Raw genomic sequence first — 21877 nt, 5'->3', positions numbered from 1 at the left:
AGTATGTTGTGTTCTTTAAACCTCATATAGCTAGGATGGATTGCCTTAAAAATAGCTAGTAGTCTTTGTCAATATGGGAAAACAATTCAGAAGAACTTCTGCAGACTTTCACCTTCCTAGGGCAGGGCTCAAGCTAAAGAATCCAGAACCAGAAGAAAGACTAGTTAAATATCACCATTCCCTAGGAAGCAGGCCCTGTTATTGCAGGAGTTCAACTGGGCACATGACAGCTCTAAGCTTTGAAAGGCTGCCTGCTTCACCTATTAAAGGGGTCGGAAAGAGAGGGAGCTGGAATAAGGCTCCAGCTGCGTTCCAGCCAATGATGAGATAACAGAAAAGGGCCATCGTTGGATGAAAGTGCGCCAGATGGACAGTGATATGTTGCTAACGTGCTCCAGCAGAAATGTTCCGTCTCACATATAAGCTACGTTGCCTGAGTAAAATATTGTCCCTTCTTATTCCCACATCCTAAATCTACTAGTTCCATACTCTCCCTTCTTCTAACCCCATTAGTCCTGCTAACAGCATTTTCTGGTCTAGTGTATCAGTGCTTTCCTCTTTGAGGTGGTTTCACTGATCTTTTTGCTACTTCGTTTACTGAAGTATCTCTGGCTGAATATCATCAGTCTTCTTTCTAAGAAAGAGCTTGCCCTACCAAGAAGGTATCAAGAAGTCTATTTCCTCTTAGGGTATTCATCCAGAAGCAGCACCCTGTGAGTTTTCAGAAATTTAGCTATAATGGCAGCCACACGCTGGCTACCTGTATCATATCTCCCTCTAGTGGCTAGAAGCTCTTATTGTTGTCAAGTAACAGAGTTTCTCCTTTAACTCCTGTTGGAGAGGCTTGTGCTTTTTGTTCAGAAGGTCCAGTCTCTGCGAACAACCCTGATGAGGTCATTGCATACACCTGCTAGCTGTGTGATGAAACTAGTCCACAAGGTAGTTACTGGTGATGGTGTGTAGCATGAAGATCTGTGCATTACATAGTACTTGACAGCAAAGAAACCGTATAAAAATGCTGCAGATTGTTTAGGGCTTTCTTTTCACATCCCAAAGCACTCTCCTGGATAATCATCGTAGTTGGTTTATTACTGTAAGGAGAGGACTTGTTCTGTTGTTGCAAAGCATCATGTCAGAAAGAACTTCTAACAACATACCTGTTCACTTCATAACAGGTATTTTTTTTAAACATGTATTTTTAAATACTTGACACGTGCATGCCGGGCATCCCTGTGTTGCTTAAAAAAGGTGTTCCACCATAGCACAGCATAAATACCATAGGATATGACAGTTGCTATAGCAACTAAGAATCTACTATTAAATAGCACCGACTAGCTCATAAAACACGTGGAGCCTTTCAGCGCATAAGGTACTTCTGACTTTGCAGTAACATAGGTACCATATTGTCTTCAAAAGAGTTTGCCAGTTTAGAAATGAATGTCAGTTTGATTATATTTTGCATCTTTTTGTCAGCCAACTCTGTTGTCTTTTGGGAATGGCAAATCCATAGGAACAAAACAGACTGAAACAAATCCGGTCTGGAGAGGAAAGGTTAAGAAAGTAAATCTCTTATCATGCAGTCATTCTGAGTCAGGAAAGGTTAACAAAGTAATTCTCTTATCATGCAGTCATTCTGAAACACCAGCTTTTAGACCCTTGCTTTGGTGCTGCACGTTGTTGCTCTCCAGCGTCTGGTTTCACAGCGTTTTAGTAAGACAGTGATTCCAGAGCACTGTTCTGCTTTCAAAACCCAGTCTTTCCAGTAGTGTAGTATCCTATGCAGAAGAATTTTCCATGAAAGGCACAATACAAATGAGTGCTGTGGTGGCTCAGTTAGTGCAGCCTCACCAATCCCAAGAGTTAAAAAGCAGAAATCAGGCCCCCAAATCATGAACATGGCTAAAAATTGTGACCTTTCCCCCCAGAAATAATACATTAGGTTCTTTTTCTTTGCCTTTTGGTTTCTGAGAATGCACTTGGCTCAAGTTTCCAAGGTTTCTATGCAACCGCAAGGGCTAGAAATTTACTTTAACCCCTTAGACTCTCATGCAAGCCCTTAATTTCAACAACTCGGGGTTTAAATAAAAACACCAAATATTACAAGACTTGCACTAATAGAGTTGGTAACCCTGCAATAGACAATGATGCCAGTGTAGCAGGATTTTTTCTTTGGAAGTGTTATTTCAATACTTATTTAGTGTTAAGATACCAAGGTGATTGACTCCACACAAATACCTTAGATCATGGGTTTGCAACCTAGAGGGAGTCAGAAAGAGATCCAGGCAGGTTGCACCCACCCTCCCTTTCTTTATTGTTAGATAAAAAGGAGGTCTCAACATTCTTTTTTGATGTACAATGGACTCCTTCTCTGGAACAGATTGAGACCCGCTGCCTTAGATTGATAAATATCACAACCCCACCTTACATATGGCTCAGCAGATACCTAAATATTCAGAGCATCATTAGCGTTTTCAGTCCCAGTCAGTTGGAGGTGCTGAAATTGTCCTCTTTCCTGAAGCCACGTCTCTAGACTCTAGAGGTTTAATTCTTAGAAACAAATATAGATCCTCAGTTTTTCATTTTTTAAATTTGTGATTTATTTTTCCCCCATAGACCCCGCTTGTCACAGCGTAGGTCAGATTTGCCTTTTATATTTCCTCGCTCTCCTTTTTTTAAATCTTAGTATCATGCAGCCTGAGAATTTGTGATAGACAAAGAAAAATAAAGAGAGACGCTCGTTTTCTTTCCTCTGCTGAAAGGGCCAGCATGTCCTAGAAGTGTTAGGGTTTGCTGCCCTCATGTGGCCATGAAACATAACAGTCCATGTATTAAAATGCAGCATGAATCAGATCTTGTTGTTTACGTTTCTTTCCCCTTAGCTGCATATGGAAGCCAAATTGACAATAAAGCTGCCAGCTAGACAATTTCAAAACACTTTTAGGCCAGGCCTTTTTGCTTTGTATATTAAAACAGTTATATTTCCTTGTACCAGGTTAATAATATCATTTAAAGTTTATAATATAGAGACCTGTGCTTGACTTACACTGGCTAAAGAGACCACAGGTACATGGCACAAAGGGAAACCGGCAACTCCCTGAGGACATACTTCCACATCACCCCAGGGATCTTATGGGCTCCCTTTGTAGTCATGCCACAGTATTGGAGGTCTGGATGGAGGCAGAGGCGTCACTCTCCACAGCCTCTACTGTGTCCATAGTCTGTTTGACACAGACCATAATATTATGTCATAATAATTAAAAAGTAGCAACAATGACAATAATAGGAATGATGCCATTCCTGGTATATAATGTTATCGCTGTGTAGCCCAAGGTCCCGTGCGCTTCAACAATTCAACTGGGAACTACAAGTTGTGGACTACAAACTGCGGCATATTGGGAGAACTTCCTGGTTCCTGCCAGGATGTACCTCTGCCCCCGCCCCAGCAGGAGGTCTCAGCACTGACTGAGCTGGGAGCATGTAGCAGGCAAGCAGAGAGGAGGCTGCTGGACTGAAATCCTGCTCTATGTTCTTTACAGAATAAAGCTCTGTTCCTGGTGTTTTGTCTGAGTGGGTCTGGTCAGGGCCGTCCTTAGGACTTATGGGGCCCTATGCAGTATTATTAAACAGGTGCCCCTATGCCTAATGGCAGCTGGGGCTCACGTGTGTATTTTAGATAAGGGGGGGGTCTTTTGAAGGATTTATTTAAAACACTATGTGTCTGAAGAGCCAAGCATTTAAGGCTAAAGATGAGTACTCAGATTGTGCATCTAAATATCTGTGCAAGGGTTTTTTAGAGACGTGATTTCATAATCTTCAGCAACACACTAGTGAAATATTTTTAAAGCAGATTTTAAACTAAGGTCCCATAGACTAACATGTTCTGAGTAACTATTACAGTATTGCACAGCTGTTTTTGTCTGTAAATTCAGAAACTGACCATATACCTGGGGGTTGGCAAATGCCTGTGAAATGGCTTCATTACCACTTGAATGGCTTTTGAACAGTTTCAGTGTTATGCTAATAGGTCTGGCAGGGCTGGAAGGTTTTTTACTAGATCCCCTCTGGAGGAAGACTTACCAGGCTGCAGCAGCCAGGGGCGGCTCTAGACATTTTGCTGCCCCAAGCATGGAGGGTCCGCTGGTCCCGCAGCTTCGGCGGACCTCCCGCAGGCGCCTGCGGGAGGTCCGCCGAAGCCGCGGGACCAGCGGACCCTCCGCAGGCAAGCTGCCGAAGACAGCCTGCCTGCCGCCCTAGCGGCAACCGGCAGAGTGCCCCCCCCCCCCGCGGCTTGCCGCCACAAGCACACGCTTGGAGCGTTGGTGCCTGGAGCCGCCCCTGGCAGCAGCCAGCTGTGGTGGGAGCCTGCAGAACAGGTCAGAACAGGGATAGGAAGAGGTGGGGGGGGGGAGGAGGGATATGGACACTAAGACCCAGGGGTGCCCCAAATTTTCCGGTGCCCTACGCAGCCGCATATGCTGCGTATGCCTAAGGACAGCCCTGGGTCTGGTCTCAGGTGAACACATACTGACACACAACACAGAGCACATAAAGGAGCCTCAGGCCCAGTTTCTCAAAGGTGTGTAAAAAGTGACAAGGCAGGCTTCTCCTATCTTGAACAACCTCCCACTGGGCCACTGAACAGGAGAGGGGGGATGGGGGTTACATCTGTGTGAGTGAACTGGGTGCCTAATGCTGGGATGTAGAGACGTTAAGGTTATCTGTTATAACTACTGATCATTTTACAGCATTGTCAATTACAACAGAGAGGTGGACCTGAGTCACACTGTTTGAATCCAGACAGGAATTTTCTCAAAGTCTGGAGGTTTGAGGGGTGGGGATCATTGTAGGGCGAGGATTCTTTTCTTTCTTTCCACAGACAAAAACATACGTTCTTGTATTTTCTTGGCAGGACTTTCCAGCTCCGTTAGACCAAGGTAGCCATCCAAGTATCTTCAGGAGAGACCCTGAACCAGCATACGGAAAAGAAAAGGCCCAGGAATGCCCCGCTACCTGAATGATCTAGGTATACTTGGTCATGCCTCTGCACAGGGGGCTAGAAAAGATGACCTCTTGAGGGCCCTTCTAGCCCTACATTTCTGTGATCCTAATTCCTGATGCCCACCACAAGGTTCAGATTCCGCTCCAATCTTCCACTGACTTCAGGGGTGTCTGGATCCAGAAGTTTGGTTCAGCCTCAAGTCAAGTTGTCTGTAATTGCTTTATATGTCCTCACACACGAGATGGATGTGATAAGATTTGATTTTCTTTTATGCTGTTATTCCTCATGTGGATATTTGATAAAAAAGCAGGTTTTAGAGGCAATTCCATAAAGGAGGGAATTCAGTTCTAGTGCTACACTGAGCTGATGCAGCAACTCCTGGTGTCGGATGCCATCAGTTGGTTGAGGGACATCTCCATAGAACACATCCTCGGACATCAGCAATACCAGGAGGGATGAGCTGGAGTGCTGATGAGAAGCACAGTGGGGAAAGTATCTGAAATACTTTCCTCATGGATTGTATTTTCCAAATGGACACTCTACCCTAAATACTCAATTATTGAGGGACAATCTACACTCATTCCTATATTTGCTTTCTATGACCAACTCTCTGTATAACTTTTCATGAGTGATGTATCCGAGTATTTGGATTCTAATATCTAAACTGTATTGTTAAATTTGTTCACCTTAATTTGGGTTATTGCTAGGGTGACCAGACAGCAACTGTGAAAAAACAGGATGGGGGTGAGGGGTAATAGGTGCCTATATAAGAAAAAGTCCCCAAAAACGGGACTGTCCCTTTAAAAATGGGACATCTGATCACTCTAGTTATTGCTGATTATGCACAATATGTATCTTATGACTTTTTAAAACAAACTTTGTATTGTGGATAATCTAAGCACTATACCCAGATGTACAGAAACTCTTTTCTTAACCTGTGTACTATATAATTTTTTTTAACATTAGCTTTAATAAATTTTTTAAATCTGACATTGACTAACATGGCAGCACAAAGCCCAAAGCCTTATTACAATTACTGACTTCCTCATGTGAGAGGGAAATTTCTAGTCAGGCAATGTGGTTCTTTGAATAGAGAAACACTGACATAATAATTCTGTTAACTCTTGGGAAGACCCTTGGCTGATTCATAAGGGAAAGTGCATTTACAAAGCCCCATGCAGTATGTGGAGTTTCCAGAAGTACTGGAGATGGTCTCCCAAAGCCTTGTCTTCTGTTGCAGTAGGGTTTGGTAAATCTCCCCTTCTAATTGACCTGCAGGACTGTCATCCATCTTTCCACAGACCTGGCAGAGACAACTTCCCCCTGTCCCACGGCGGGTGCTCTGGCTTTCACTTCCCCTTTTATTCTGGGTTATTCCCCACCCCTACATATGTATATCATGACGTCCATAATTAAACCTCAGGAGATCAGGGAGTCCATTAAGCTGAGTAATTATGAGAAATACTTGTTTTAGATTTATACAGTAGTCTGCTTAGTGGTAGCCAATTTGTATATACTGTTTAGGTGTCAGTCTTCTCTGAAGATATTCCTGTTAACGCTGCAAACATATCTCCTAAATTGCAATAAATGTACTACTCCCCGAGGGGCTATGGACCGACAGTCACCAAAACTCTTGTCAAGGAAAGCCTTGAGTTGAATGGAAGGATTAAAGAAACAGGATTTTATGCATCGCTAATTGGAAATGACCTGGCATACTTCAATAGCTCATGGAGCACCTATCAGTATGGCATCTTAAATGCTTACTTACAAATGTTTAGTATCAGAGGGGTAGCCGTGTTAGTCTGGTTCTGTAGAAGCAGCAAAGAATCCTGTGGCACCTTATAGACTAACAGACTATAATATAATATAATATAATTAATAGACTGTTAGTCTATAAGGTGCCACAGGATTCTTTGCTGCTTTTACAAATGTTTGAATCATGCAGTAAACAAAGCTACCTGCAGTGGGTAGTATTAGCCTAAACTGCTGCTGCCACCAGAAGTATTCACAAAGCCAAAGAATCAACCCAAAGTTAAGCAAAGGAATGCGTAGCAAATGATGCCCTTAAACTTTGCTAGGCCTGGGATTCTACAGGCCGTCAAAGCCATCCAGGCTCATGGTCCTCTGCTCAGAAAGTCCATTACTGACAGCAGGCGCCTCCCACCTACCTTAATTGCTGCTGTGGGGGAAGATGGGAAGAGGCTTTGTCAGACAGTCAGATCACTCAGGCTTGTACAGATTCTTGCCAACACCCTGAGCTGCCCCCACAAGTGAACAGGAGTTATAATGGTAGATGCTATTAGTATTACTGGTCATTATCTGTGTTGCAGCCAGTGGTGTCCTGTTTGTCTCACTGAACACAGGCACTTGTCCCAGAGGGCTTATACTCTAGATGCAGACATTACGTACATATTGCCATTATTAATTTACTCTTTTGATTGTGGGAGCATGTTAGGGCCAAGAAGTGCCTTAAAAGTATCCCAGAAAGGTCCAGAAAGAATTTATAAAGTGGTTAAAAAGCATCTCAGAAAATTCCCCAAAGGTCCAGAAACAGGCCCCAAATCACCTTCGGAAGGTCAAAAAGCTCCAAAATTTCCAGAAAAGTTAAAAGGTTCCAAAACTGTCCCAGAAAAATTGATGTAAACAATTTGCTTTGGACCTGTCCCAGCAAATGCTGAAACATTATTATTTGCCTTTCAGTAGCTTATGGAGGCCGCGACTAAGAGCTGAGCTGTAGTGTGCTAGGTACTGTACGAACACATAGTAAGTGACACTCTCTGCCCCAAAAGTGAGTTACAGTCTAACTAGACAGACAAAGGGTGGGAGACAGGAAGGATTATCATCTCCACTTTACAAATGGGGAGCTGAAGCACAGACTGATTTAGATTGTGAGCAACTTTATGTACATGTGTAATGTTAAGCACATGCATTAGTGGTTAGGGTCTTCGCCAGTGTGTACATGGCTGTCCTGTGCCTTGCACACTCAAATGCCAGCTCTTTCTCAAGAAAATGTTAGGGTAAGACCTTGTGATTTGATAGATTTGATCTTTTCTGGTTATAGACCCACTCTGGGCCCTGTTATGTAGCGAGGCCTCCAAAAGAGATGCATTCTTTCCGGTACTAAAAAGGCAGCTGCCTCTGACCGCTTGTGTACAGCATTTGGGTTTCACATGATGTTCCGTGACATATTTTTACCACATTTCATATCTTAGACCTTCATCGCTCAGCAAACGTTTAGCCTTTTTGCAAAAGCGTGTCGGCTTTTTTTCTTTTTGTTTTTTTGCTTCATATCTGTGAAACTCTCTGGAAGGGTCAAAAATCTGACTACAACCCCCAACAGTTCTCAATGAGATGGATGAGGCATAAATGATTAGTTTAAAATCCTAGTTAAAAGTTCTTGTCCTTGCTGGTGATGAGAGCGGCTGCTCCAGTTAAAGTGTCAAATAACATTTCAGCTAAGCTTTTCTTTTTATGGCTCATGTCAGTTTCTTTTTAAATGTGGGTGTTATAGGGCTAGTTTGTGCCCTGGCAGTGGCTGATTACCACACAAGCCCACAGCGTCCGTGCCCAGGGCCCCTGACCAATTTGGGGGCCCATGCAGGAGAGCTGGAGCCCCGGCCCTGCCCCCTGCTCCTCCTCTCCCCCGCAGCTCTGCTGTCCTGCTCTTTCTCTTCCCCTGAGACTCTGGCCCCTGGCCAGGTCAGAAGCCGGAGCCCGGGTGTTCTAGGGTGAGCATATTCCCTCCTCCCTCCCCTGCGTGAAGCTGACCCAAGCCCCTCTCCCCCGTCTCCCAGGTGGAGTTGGCCCAAGCCCCTCCACTCACCCCCCTAACCCCTTTTTGGCAAAAACTGGGCATTTGTCCCATTTGCTTCTGCCACCTGATCATCCATTGGCATGAGCAACCGGGACAAATGCCCAGTTTTGCCAAAAAAAGTCAGGATGTTTGGGGCAGGGCTTAAAACGGGGACCGTCTCAGCTAAAGGACAGGACACACGGTCACCCTAGGCTGTAGTAAGCGCAACCCAGAGAGACCAGGCAGATGCGGGGAGCCCGGAACCCTCCAGCTGCCCTGGGCAAGGGGCCTGGGTGCTCGAGAGCAGCCCCCAGCCTGAGTTCCTGCCCCCCAGGGCACATGGAGGGTCTGGGGCTCCCCACAGTGGCCCGGACTTCCTGGGCAGCTCTTACCATGGCCCGGCTTCTGGCCAGGCCAAGAGGGCGGATCCTTGGGGTGGAAGAGGAGGAACAGGGTCAGGGGTTCTTTGTGCCCAGGGCCCCAGTAAATCTTAATCTGCCTCTGGGCCCTTGTGCAAATACGGGGCAAGGTGGTCCCCTCTCTTGCAAAAGGGTTAATTGCACAAGGGGACCAGAGAGACTGCTACGTTTGTTTCAGGGTGCATGTCACCCCAGCAGGGAGGGGGAAGGGACAGGGCCATGTCCTCAGCAGCCCTAAATCCTGACCATAGAACCATCTGGGCATGCTGGGAGGTGCGACATAGAGGACATTGCACCCGGCACACTCCGCATGCACACCAGGAGGTTTGAAGGGCAATTGCATCTCATTGAGACACAACTCCTCTTTGAGCAGTTTCCGGGGCGGGGAGGTTCTGCATTGCTCCCCACTCCAGGCTGCATCAAAAAGGCACAACCTAGCCCATGCTCTAGAGGAAGACAAAGTGGTTAAGAAGAAGAGCTATCAAATTGCAGCATGAAAAAATTACTCAGAGTCCCTGAAAAAAGAGCACAGGCCAGCCTGTGCGGGATCATGGGAGGTGTGAGCTTAGAAGCTCTTGTTAGAAACTTGGCCCTGAGTTAGTTTTCACAGACTTATTGAATTGAAGAATTGAATTTTGCCATGCAAAAATGCTCTCAGACACTGAGTCAGGGTAGCCACAAGCACAGCAACCACAGATTTCAAGATCTCCTATCTTGCCATCAAGGAGTTTGAGCTTACGCTCCTCATAGCATGTCTGTTTCCTGCCTGTTAAAGAACTTCAGGTACCAACTACACAAATACCGCATGTAATAATACCTTTTAAGGCAGAGTTTAAAAGCATCGCTCATATTGCAATTCATCTATTGGAAGGATTTCTTAGTTTTTCAAACATCTTAGCAGTAACAATATCAACACACTGAAGCCCAAGACATGGAAGTTTTAAATAGGCTACTGGTTTTCATGTTCTCACAAAAGGTGGCTAAAAATAAGATGATTATTTTGAAAGAATCTGATGAGTCACTGAAAAAATCCCAATCAGACAAATTGGTTGCAGTGAATTATTTGAGTAGCTCTAATTACCAATAAGAAATGATTCATGTTAATAAATATTCACCAGAGATGCTTACAGTCACCACCCAGGCACTCATCTTCTAGTCATGTTATGAATGTCTGGGCAACAACACAGCGAAAGCAATGGGTTATTTTTCCCAGCCAAATCAAGTCATGGGAATTAGGCTTGAGTAAAGATTGAGGTAACACGACGTAGGACTTCAGAAGGTGGTCCTTGTTGCACACCAAAAACTCTCACCCTCTTTAGTGGGAAGCATGGGTGTGCAGGGAATGGAGGATTGGATCTCTGAAGACCAGTTACAGGGAAATCCAGGTTTCTTCAGGAACAGAGCCAAAACTGATGCTATATCCACACCGACTTGTCTCCAGACTCAGGCTTAGTCTAGCAGTCTGGAAGTTCACATGGGGGGTCACGTCCAAGTAGCTATGATGAACGTGTGTGTGTGTGTGAGTAGAATCTTCCTCCCTAAGATGAAATGGCACCTGTAAGCTTTTAAGCAATACCCCTGTAGCAGGAAAGGCTGGAAAAATGCACATCGCCGCAAATCTGCAGTGCTCCTCTTTCCTGAGTGTTGCCATGCTGGGGACTTGCATGGAACAGAGCCTGGTACTGAGTTCCCCTTTTTGTCTAGGTCATGGAGTCCTTAAGGCATAGTTAGAAATTTGTGATAAATAATGAGGTCACACATCCTTGCATTTGTATTACAAGACCCAGCAATTCATTGGACTTGATATTTTTAGTCATTTGGAGCTAAAATGTCTTGGTGCTGAAGCATACAGTACCCCTTTTGTGCCTATGAAGAGAAGTGGAGGTTTAAATTACCCTTGTAGTGCCTGATGCAATGCCCACTGACTTCAATGGACATTGGATCAGACCCTTGTAATGTCCGTGCCCCTGCATTTATGACATTAAGCCAGCTCCAATGTTAGTAACTGGAAGCCAGCTTTTAATTTCAGTTCAGTGAAGCTTTACCATCAGAAATACATCAGGCTGACATTTCCAAAATGAGCAGATGATGCGGATGCCCAATTCCCATTGATTTTAATCAGATTCGGGAGGCCAGATCCCTTCAGTGAATGAAAATCTCAGCCTTAATGTCTTAAACTTAAATAACAAGGAGTCCGGTGACACCTTAAAGACTAGCAGATTTATTTGGGCATAAGCTTTCATGGGTAAAAAACCCACTTCTTCAGATGCATGGAGTGAAAATTACAGATGCAGGCATAAATATACTGACCCATGAAGAGAAGGGAGTTACCTTACAAGTAAAGGACCAGTGTTGACAGGGCCAATTCAATCAGGGTGGATGTAGTCCACTCCCAACAATTGATGAGGAGGTGTCAATACCAAGAGAGGGAAAATTGCTTTTGTAGTGAGCCAGCCACTCCTCTCTTGGCATTGGTCCCTTCCCAGCAACATTGTATCTATTTGTTAATAATGGAAGGCCTGATTTTCAGAAGACTTCATGAGAAATTTTAGGTATTCAGCAATTTCCAAAAAATCCAGTCATAAATCTGTGGAAAGTGTAATCTCTTGTGTCTATATTGTGTCACACCTAAATCCCTAGGACAAGGGTGACAGGATTAAGGAAACTCCCCTAGCCTCATTTGCATCAAAGATGGGACAGGGAGGCATCTCTATTAGCATACAGAATGGAGAACAGAGATTCCAAGGCAAGAACTGCACGGAACTCTGAGACCAGAAAAGCAGAGAAGCACTGCATGATGGGGGATCTCTGCTCCGGATGTTAATGAACCCACGCCTGCACACACCCAGCTCAGTAGCTATCAGACCAATTCTAGTAATAAATCCTTCCTTGGTATTCAAAATAGTGAAGCTGCCTAACTGCATTGTGAGCTCCCTCCAAGGAACACCACCCATAGCCAGGAATGAGCAGTTCCTATTGTCTAGCCTGAACAAAACAACTCTGGTATACTCCCTTGAGCCATCAGTTTACCAATAAACAAATCTAGTGTTCTCCCTTGAACCATTGTTGTTTCTCTACAAAAACCCCTAAGCATGCTCAAGTAAATGTTCTGATGCCTGGATCAAAAATCTGCACCACTGGGACTTCATCTTCTCCTGAATATACTAAATTTAGGTAAAGTCCTGCTGGCTCAAAGATATGTTTTTCAAAATGTAAAAAAAAAAGAATAGAGAATGATACATTTAAATGGCAATACAAGTTACAATAAATGTTACAGTAAAGATGCAGTCATATCTGATTCTGGTTTAGTCCAAGAAAGTAACATTAATTAAATAAAAGAAATACTGGAGCAACAGTACAAATAAATTACAATGACATTACTGTATTTTAAAAGAACATTGAAAGTCTAATTTAAATAAAGAAATACCAAGAATATTTCAAGATATGATTTCTTGTCATCTTTTTGCCCACTTTATCTAGGGACTGTAAGGCATGAGATCTTATCACAGACCATGTGCTGCCATATGACAATTATTTGTTTTTGTTTTTTTGTGTTTTTAATTTGTCCTCATGAGATATGCTGGATTGAAGGCACTGGACAGTACATATCTCCATTTATTCGCAGGTACAGTGTAGCCAGCAATAATGAAAGTTTCTCAACTCTGTCTCACCAGTATACCACTACCCTGTCCCGGGGAGCTCTTAAGTAACGCCAGAAGGTAGATCAGTCTCAGTGTCTCAATACCTTGCTGTTAATAAGGCAGCCAACAGTGCCGTGGACTCCTATCTGCTAGTACCTGGACCAAACACTAATACTGAAGGATCAGCTCACAACTTAGACTCTGCAGTTCTATTTGCAAGGGATTGATGCCAAGCCAAACCCTGCAGATATAAGGTTCAAGTTGAAACAAACTGTGGAGGAATCATCAAAAACAGTCATAACTGTACTAGATGCTACTACGTCTTACAAGATTTGTTAAGTACAGTACAAGATTTGAACAAACAAAGAATCAAACATTTGAAATATACATTTCCATGGATTCCAGACCTGTACAGTAGCTTGATGCAGGGGTTTTATCTGTATGCTCTAAGCTGATAATTTATGGTAACTCTTAATGCAAGGAACTCTTCTTGATTTCTGCCTTCCATAATGATGTCAGGTAAATTAAATCCAAATGTCAAAGCTTATTAGAAATATTTACAGGGCTTTAATTTGGATCTACCATTTCCAGTGTTTAACTAAAAATGCTACTGCATGCATGTAAACCCTGAGATGTTCCTTTTTGATTAGCACTAAAAAGTCCCCTTAGAAGCTAATGTTGGTGCTGAAAGTGTACGAGAAAAGGATTGAGCCCTGAGAATAAATTTGTCAAGTTTTAGTTTGACTTGAAGGAAATCAGTCAATTGACTGTAGCTGCTCCTTGCAAAGCGTGGTTTAGAATTAAAATACTGGTGGGCTGTGGTTTGAGTAAGTTGGGAGGCAGACAGCAGATCCCTTTTCTGATAGGCAATAGTACTCTTCTGACATAGCCTCCAGGAACTTAGTGCTGGGGCCATGCATTGTGACAAACATCATATCAAGATGTTGTGATGCCCCAAACATGTGACGACCATCTCTTTTGGGGGACACCTTAATCACTGCCAGCAGAACCCTCATTAAGGCACTGTTGATGGTTGAAACCTCTACTGTTCATTTGAAAGTGTGGTGAAATTTTGATTTTCCGATGTGTGTGCTGCTTCCTGTGATTCTTTTGAATTTTTCAGCTTAAGGCTGTTATTGATGGATGACTGATATCTCCATTTTGTCAGACTCGTGTAGAAATCTTTTCTAGCATGTTCACTAGCCAATACATAGATGATTGGATCAGCAACACTGTTAGCAGTGGATAAACACAGAAATGCTGCAGAAGTAGAATATATGCGGTGTTCAAATGAACATGAGTCCTTCTGATGCAAAAGAAAGTTTATGGATCTTATCAGGAGCACCAAATGGTAGGGAGCAAAGCAGATCAGAAAAATGGTGATGATGGCTATAGCCAAGTACTTCACTTTGGCTTTTTGGCGTTTGCCTAAGCTGCTGCTTATTTCGGTACTTTGGAAAATTCTGTAGTTTGTGAAAATGAGGATTGTGCAAGGAATGGCAAATCCAATTAGGAACCTGGAAATGTTGAAATAAGCCAATTGTAAGTTGAGTGGTAAAGTCTCAAAGCAGGTTGTACGGTTTGAAGTCTGCTCGCTATCTTTTAAAATAAATACTGGGCAGTGGATTACTAAAACTATAGAAAAGAGAATGAAGGTGATGAAGATTGCAGTTCTCTGCTGCCTCGCCCCCTTGGATTCCAAAGCATACACCACTGCTACATAGCGATCAATAGAAATGCAACACAAGAGCAGAATGCTGATATATATGTTGCAGAAAAAGATATATCCTGTTAGCTTGCAAGCCACTGACCCCATGTCCCACATGTGTTTGTTTTGTACATAGATAGCCCAGAGGGGCAGGGTACTCAAGTACATCAGCTCGCACAGCGATAAGCCAAAAATGTAGATGGCAAGAACGTTCTTCCTTTGGATTTGTACAAATGTTAGCCATGTAGTAAAGCAATTCGCTGGCAAGCCTAAGGCAAAAACAATACTGTAGCACACAACCAGCAGTATCCTGCTGTCCTCAAAGGGCATTGTTGGGCAGCAGACTTCCGGACTGCAGGATTCATTCATTATGGGGAATGCAGCGGTGTGCAGAAACCCCAGGATAGCTTTTCCCAATTTGTGTTTCCTGTGAATCAAAAGACACGATGGAAAGTTAGCAGCTGTAGAAGACTGTTAAAAATGTGACAGTAAAGGTAATGGGCTGATTACACAGGGCTGGATTGTGCAGCCCTTCCTCACCTTGATTTCACGGGCACTGCTTCCGTGAATGGGTGCTCACCAGGACAGTTACACAAGCTAGCCCATAGGGAGTTTGTGGATGCTGCCATGTTGCAGGTGCTTTTAAACCAGAGCTACTCCACTGAAGTCAAAACCGGTGTAGGTGAGTGGAGGATCAGGCTCATTGAGTTTGTGACTTCTTACTGTTTGTAGTGAAGGGGTGCCTCGGAGCCTCAATCATAGACCAAGGACCCCTTTGTGCTAGGGGCTGTACAAACACAGAACAAATGGACGGGCCCAGCCCCAAGGAGCTTACGGTCTAACTGAGTTTACACTCTCTTTCCACAGGGCCCACCTGAGAACCATGGGCGCCAACTTATATGGGTTCTTGGAGCTAAAGCCCCAGGAATATTCATAATCAGGGGCTCTGCTCCACCAATATTTGGAGCTAGATTTTTCCCCCTCCCTGGAGCTTCCCTGCCTGAATGTAAAGAGAGCGCACAGCGCGTCTCTCTCTCTCCTTTGCTGCTGCTGCCATAGCCTAAGGGCTGCATCATTAGCATAAGAGGAATGCTAACTACTGCTGAAGCACTCAGGAGGGGGAGGGGAGTGGAGGGGGCCTCCCCTCTCCTGCCCCTACCTGGAGGAGACACAAATGGGCCAGGAGACAGACATCATTCACCTTAGCAGCTGCTGGGGCTTCCGTGAGTGTTTGACCCTATGATTTTTTATTATGTTTGAGTGTTTGACCCTATGATTCCCCCCCTGCCCCAGCCCCAGTCCCAGCCCCTACTCCTACCCCCAGTGAGGCACAGCAGGCTGCACAGGGGAGGCAGGAAGCCACATGTGAAGGCAATGCCCCCTCCCCCAGCACCCACCAACCCACCCGCCACAGGAGGGATGGGAGAGGGAGGCTTCCAAGACCTGAGCAGCTGGGGCTTGGGTGAATTTTATGACACCCTGCTCCCCCGTCCCATAGCCAGCCACCACCCTGCCTACCCCACTTCTGCCCCATGCTGGGCAAGGGGCAGCCCCATCCCCCATCCACAGTGAAGTTATGGTGAGGGGCAGCAACATGGAAGGCCACCTGTGCCCACCCCCCAGTACCCATCATAGGGGAGGGGAGTGAGCTTTCTGGACCTGAGAGGGGCTCTAGGAGCATGTGCAGAGTGTGTGTGCCGTGCGGGGCAGGAGGGGTCCCTCCCCTGGAGCTTGCTGCTGCCAGTGGTGGTGATGGGGAGTCCTCTCTGGCCCTAGCCCTGGGGCAGCCTGTCTGCACCCCAAGTTCCTCATCCTCAGCCCTGCCTCACCCCAAAGCCTGCACCCCCAGCACCGAGCACGCTCCTGCACTGTGAACCCCTCATCCCCAGCCCCACCCCAGAACCCTCACCTGAGGGGAAAAACATGCAACTTAAATTTGGTGGTCAGTTTGGAGTATCATTGTATTTAGCACAATATTTGATTATTTTACACCCTTCAAAGTATGTAACTGGTCGTATACAGGTGTTTTCTCTGAATACTGTCTGTGTGCCTCAGTTTCCCCAATGCATTTCTTAAGGCTCTAGATGGTGGGATAAGGGGGTGTGATTGTTGTAAAGCCCTAGAGGGCCAGTGTGATGCTGTCTGCACAGAGAATGGCCGACACCCTGTCTCCAGGCAACTGATGGCCTGGGCCACTCTCCTGCAAGGTGCCAACTGAAGGTGTTTGGAGTATCATTGTATTTAGCACAATATTTGATTATTTTACACCCTTCAAAGTATGTAACTGGTCGTATACAGGTGTTTTCTCTGAATACTGTCTGTGTGCCTCAGTTTCCCCAATGCATTTCTTAAGGCTCTAGATGGTGGGATAAGGGGGTGTGATTGTTGTAAAGCCCTAGAGGGCCAGTTTGATGCCGTCTGCACAGAGAATGGCTGCAACCCTGCCTCCAGGCAACTGATGGCCTGGGCCACACTCCTGCAAGGTGCCAACTGAAGGTGTTGGAGAACAAAGAGATCAGGTGGCCTCCTAATGCTTGGAAAAGAGACAAAGGCCAGAGGAGGGAGTGTCAGTGCCTGTGCAGACTTCCGGGAAGCACATGGTGTGGAAGGGGATGCTGGGATGCTTTGGAACAACTCCATACAAAGCCAGTCAGGACTCTGGGGGAGCCTCCTCTCTGAGCATACTGTCTCCAGGGCAAGAAGCTTACACCTTCCTGGGTCTGACCTCGGAGCATTCAGCATGCCCTTCCACACTGTGCACTTTCCGCAGCGAGTCTGCCCAGGCAGGTCCTGGGGCAACCAGAGGTCCCTGCACCCCAACTCCGCAGTCAGATGTGACTCTCAGCCAGCCAGTAAAACAGAAGGTTTATTAGATGACAGGGATACAGTCTAAAACAGAGCTTGTAAGTACAGAAAACAGGACCCCTCAGTCAGGTCCATCTTGGGGGGTGGGGAGCCCAGAACCAAGTTCTGGGCCTCTCCCGATTTCCCCAGCCAGCTCCAAACTGACACTCCCTCATCTGGCCTTTGTGTCTCTTCCGGACAAGGAGGCCACCTGATCTCTTTGTCCCCAACACCGTCAGTTGGCACTTTGCAGGGGAAACTGAGGCACCCACACAGTATTCAGAAAAAACATTAAGAACATTCCCACTTTGTCACAACAGGTGCAACAAAATTTAATACCGTATATTAGGTTGTCATGAATAGTTAGTAAAGGGTTAAAGCATAGTACCTGGTGGGCATCTGACCTGAGGACCAATCAGGGAAGAGAATTTGAAACTCCTAGGAGGGAACTTTTCCCTCTGTTTGGGGGGGTCTTTGTCTTTGGCCGTTTGGAGTTCAAGAGACCAGACGAGTTAATCAAGTCCCTACAAGTTCCACCTTTCTGAACTAATTTCTTCTAGTCAAGATAGTGAGTATTAGAAGGATACTTTGTGTCCTTATCTAATAATCCTATGTTTGCAATTCTGTGTGTTTATTATTGATTATTCTCAATTCTGCTTGTACTGGTTGTACTGAGAAAGAGAGAGAAGTCTCTCCAGAACTTAGCAAGGTTATACCCTATGAGTGCCCAGCTTGGATTCATAGAGATTCTGTATTTTCTTTTGTTCTCTTAATAAATTCTTTTCTTTTCTTTGGACTTGATTAATTCCTTCCCTTGGGGAAATTCAGGGGAAGGGGAGGGGGAAGTGGGCTGCTTCCCTGTGTGTAGAGATTCAAGGCGTTTGAATCCAGGCACCTCTGTCTCCAGAGCAGGCTGGAGAGAGGGAGGAGGGGGGAGGTTCCTCCTCTGTGAATTGATCTGTGTTCCCAAGGGGGGAAACAGGGGTGTCCCGGCCCACGGAATTGACCGGGTGGTGGCAGCCGAAGGGGAGACCTACCCTAGGATTTTGGGGTGGGGGGGAAGACATGCGGGTCCTCACTTTGAAACCGCCCAGTTTCAAGTGAGGGTAGACTCTGACATGGTGGCAGCGGAGTTTCGAACCCATTGTTACAAGCAGTTTTTTTCAGCTGGGCTACGCTGAAGGGAGCTATTCTCTTCTTCTAGAGCAGGAAAGCAACCTGACAGAAGAGGGAGTTTACAGTTTCAGCCAGGTTGGCTGGAGGGAATTAAGTTCCAGCAGGCTTTGTTGGAAGCAGTTTTCTTCTGTTTGCTTGAGGCAGCTTGAGGAAAAGGCAAGTTTCAAGCAGTTTTCAGGGTTAGGAGGAGTTTTTTTCTCTGCTGGCTATGCTGAGGAAAAACTCTTCCCTAGAGGTGTGTCCTTCCTTTGTGATATCAGGTATCACTCAGGATTCCTAAGGTGGGGGGAAGTGCTCGCCAAAGTACATTCCCATCCAACAGGAAAAACAGGTTTGGGGGGGGAAGAGACAAACCCTCCAGCCAGGTTTTTTTTTTTTTTCTCCCTGTGTCTTTTGAAAGGATCAGAAGACAGGAGAACACAAATCCCTGAGGAATAGACCAGATTTTTCTCAGGGGTATTGTTAGCAGCAGCCTTTCAGCTGGGCTGCTGGGTACAGCAACTCAGAGCAGAGGGAGACAGAGGAATTTTTTTTTACTCTTTCCCTCTTTCTCAGTACAAACCAGTAACATTACACAAACCACAATTTGCTATACAAAGGATTGATTTCTCTTTCTTTACTCAAGTTATCATAGCCAGGGTTAGGGACTGTCAAACACCACAGACAGTTCACTGACTGCATAGGGGTGTGGCCAGCACCAGAAGGCACACAATCATGAGTACTGGTGAAACAATTAGCAAACTTGACCTGGCCAGGCTGCAGGCTGAAGAAAAACAAAAAGAACATCAAAGACAGATGGAACTAATTATTGCAGAAAGGGCCAGGGAAGAAGCTAACCACAAGAGGGAGCTGGAGAAACAAGAGGCTGAGCACAAGAGACAAATGGAAATCCTGAGGGAGACCCACCAGCAGGCTCTGGAATTAGCAAAGACTAAGCAGCAGGAGCCAACCAATCCAACCCCTTTTCAACCTACTGATCAACCTTCTCGGAGAAAATTTCCCGCCTACAGGGCAGGGGATGATGTTGAGGCCTTTTTAGAAAACTTTGAGAGGGCCTGTATTGGATACCATCTTCCTAAAGATCAATACATGCTGGAGCTGAGGTCACAGCTCAGCGGACAATTATCCCTGGTGGCAGCTGAAATGCCTAGAGACCTGATGGACGACTTTCCACTGTTCCTAACCAAGGCCAGACTCAGAATGGGCATCACCCCTGATCACGCCCATCAGCGTTTCAGAGCCCAGAAATGGAAACCAGAGATGTCATTTCCAGAGCACGCTGCTTACCTGGAAAAACACTATTTCTCCTGGATATCAGGATCCAAGGTTAAGGAGCTAGACGACCTACACCTCCTGATATTGATGGAAGAGTTCCTAGATGGTGTTCCTGAGAACATTAGACGCTACATCCAAGATGGTAAACCAAAAACTCTCACTGAGGCAGGAGAGATTGGAGCCAGATGGATGGCATCGGTAGACAACACGAAAGCTACTGCCAAGGGGAGCGAATCCAACAGGGTACACACCGACACTAAACCCTACCGTCGCGGACCAATCAAACCCACACCTACAACCCACGGACAGTCACACTCTACCTCTTCTTCTACCTCACCAGTCTCCAGTAGACCAACACAAACCAGTGACCCATCAACTGGGCGATGTTTTCAATGCAATGAATTGGGGCATATCAAAGCCAAATGCCCAAAGAACCTAAACCGAGTGCAACTCCTTGCACCTTCACACCAAGGAAAGCCGGACATAGATGTATCTCAAATACCCTTAGAACATAGGGAAACTTTGAGAGTGGACGAAAAGGAGATCATCGCATGGAGAGACACTGCAGCACATGTGTCAGCTATCCACCGAACCTTCGTGGACCCCAAATTCATCAACCAGAAAACCAAAGTGACAATTCGACCCTTCATGTCAAAACCTGTAACATTACCTACAGTGCGTTTACCTGTCCAGTACAAGGGCTGGTCAGGGAAGTGGACTTTTGCTGTCTATGACAACCATGCGATTCCCATGCTACTGGGGAACGACTTGGCCCGACACATTGAACAGCAAAAAACAGAGGGAGTGGTTACACGCAGCCAAGCCAGACGAGCTGCCGGACCCATCCCTGTTCCTGAGCCATCCACCGGGACCCCGTCTGTGTTACCAGAGACCCAGACAGAGGTGGTGGAACCGGATCCCAGGCCAACACCTACAGCAGCCATAGTACATCCAGTCCCAGAACCGGAACTGGAAGAGCAACCAGCGCCAGCACCGGCGCCAGCGCTTGCAACTCCACCGCCAGAGGGCGCCAACGGGCCTGAACTGGCAGAAGCAGCAAACAACCCTACCCAAGAGGCTCAGCCGGAGCCTGAAATGACACTTTGTGCACCAGCGGGGAGCGGTCCACAGTCAACGGAAACAACCTCATCACCTACATCGCTTCCAGAGGAACTGGTGTCTCCCGCCTCAAGGGAACAGTTCCAGAGAGAGCAGGAAGCTGATGACAGCCTCAAGAAAGCATGGGCGGCGGCACGCAGCAACCCACCGCCTCTCAGCTCTACTACCCGATCCCGGTTCGTTGTGGAAAAAGGACTGTTATACAAGGAATTTCTTTCTGGTGGACACCAGGAGGGCTGGCATCCTCAAAAACGGTTGCTAGTTCCGACGAAGTACCGGGAAAAGCTCTTAAGCTTAGCCCATGATCACCCTAGTGGCCATTCTGGGGTGAAACGAAGCAAAGACAGGTTGGGAAGGTCCTTTGACTGGGAGGGGATGGGCAAGGCGGTAGCCACTTACGTCCGGTCTTGTAAGGTATGCCAAACGGTAGGAAAACCCCAAGACCAGATCAAGGCCCCTCTCCAACCACTTCCCATAATGGAGGTCCCATTTCAGCGAGTAGCTGTGGATATTATGGGTCCTTTCCCAAAGAAGACCCCCAGAGGAAAGCAGTACATACTGACTTTTGTGGACTTTGCTACCAGATGGCCGGAAGCAGTAGCTCTAGGCAACACCAGGGCTAACACTGTGTGCCAGGCATTAACTGACATTTTTACCAGGGTGGGTTGGCCCTCTGAAATTCTTACAGATTCGGGAACAAATTTCCTATCAGGGACCATGAAAGACCTGTGGGAAACTCATGGGGTGCATCACTTGGTTGCCACCCCGTACCATCACCAAACTAATGGCCTAGTGGAAAGGTTCAATGGAACTTTGGGGGCCATGATCCGCAAATTCGTCAATGAACACTCCAATAATTGGGATCTAGTGTTACAACAGTTGCTGTTTGCCTACAGGGCTGTT

General features: G+C 45.9%; 1 protein-coding gene across 1 annotated transcript; it reads right to left on the bottom strand.

Moving 5' to 3' along the window:
- Nucleotides 1-13868: 13868 nt before the first annotated feature.
- Nucleotides 13869-14929, bottom strand: LOC123361632 (probable G-protein coupled receptor 132). The gene has a single exon (XM_045001669.1). The coding sequence runs from the start codon at nucleotides 14927-14929 to the stop codon at nucleotides 13895-13897; it is 1035 nt and encodes a 344-aa protein (XP_044857604.1). The 3' UTR covers nucleotides 13869-13894.
- Between the last annotated feature and the right edge of the window lie 6948 nt (nucleotides 14930-21877).

This window comes from Mauremys mutica, unplaced genomic scaffold (genome assembly GCF_020497125.1).
Source record: "Mauremys mutica isolate MM-2020 ecotype Southern unplaced genomic scaffold, ASM2049712v1 Super-Scaffold_409, whole genome shotgun sequence".
NCBI lineage: Eukaryota > Metazoa > Chordata > Testudines > Geoemydidae > Mauremys > Mauremys mutica.
This window is presented reverse-complemented; position numbering and strand designations above follow the sequence as displayed.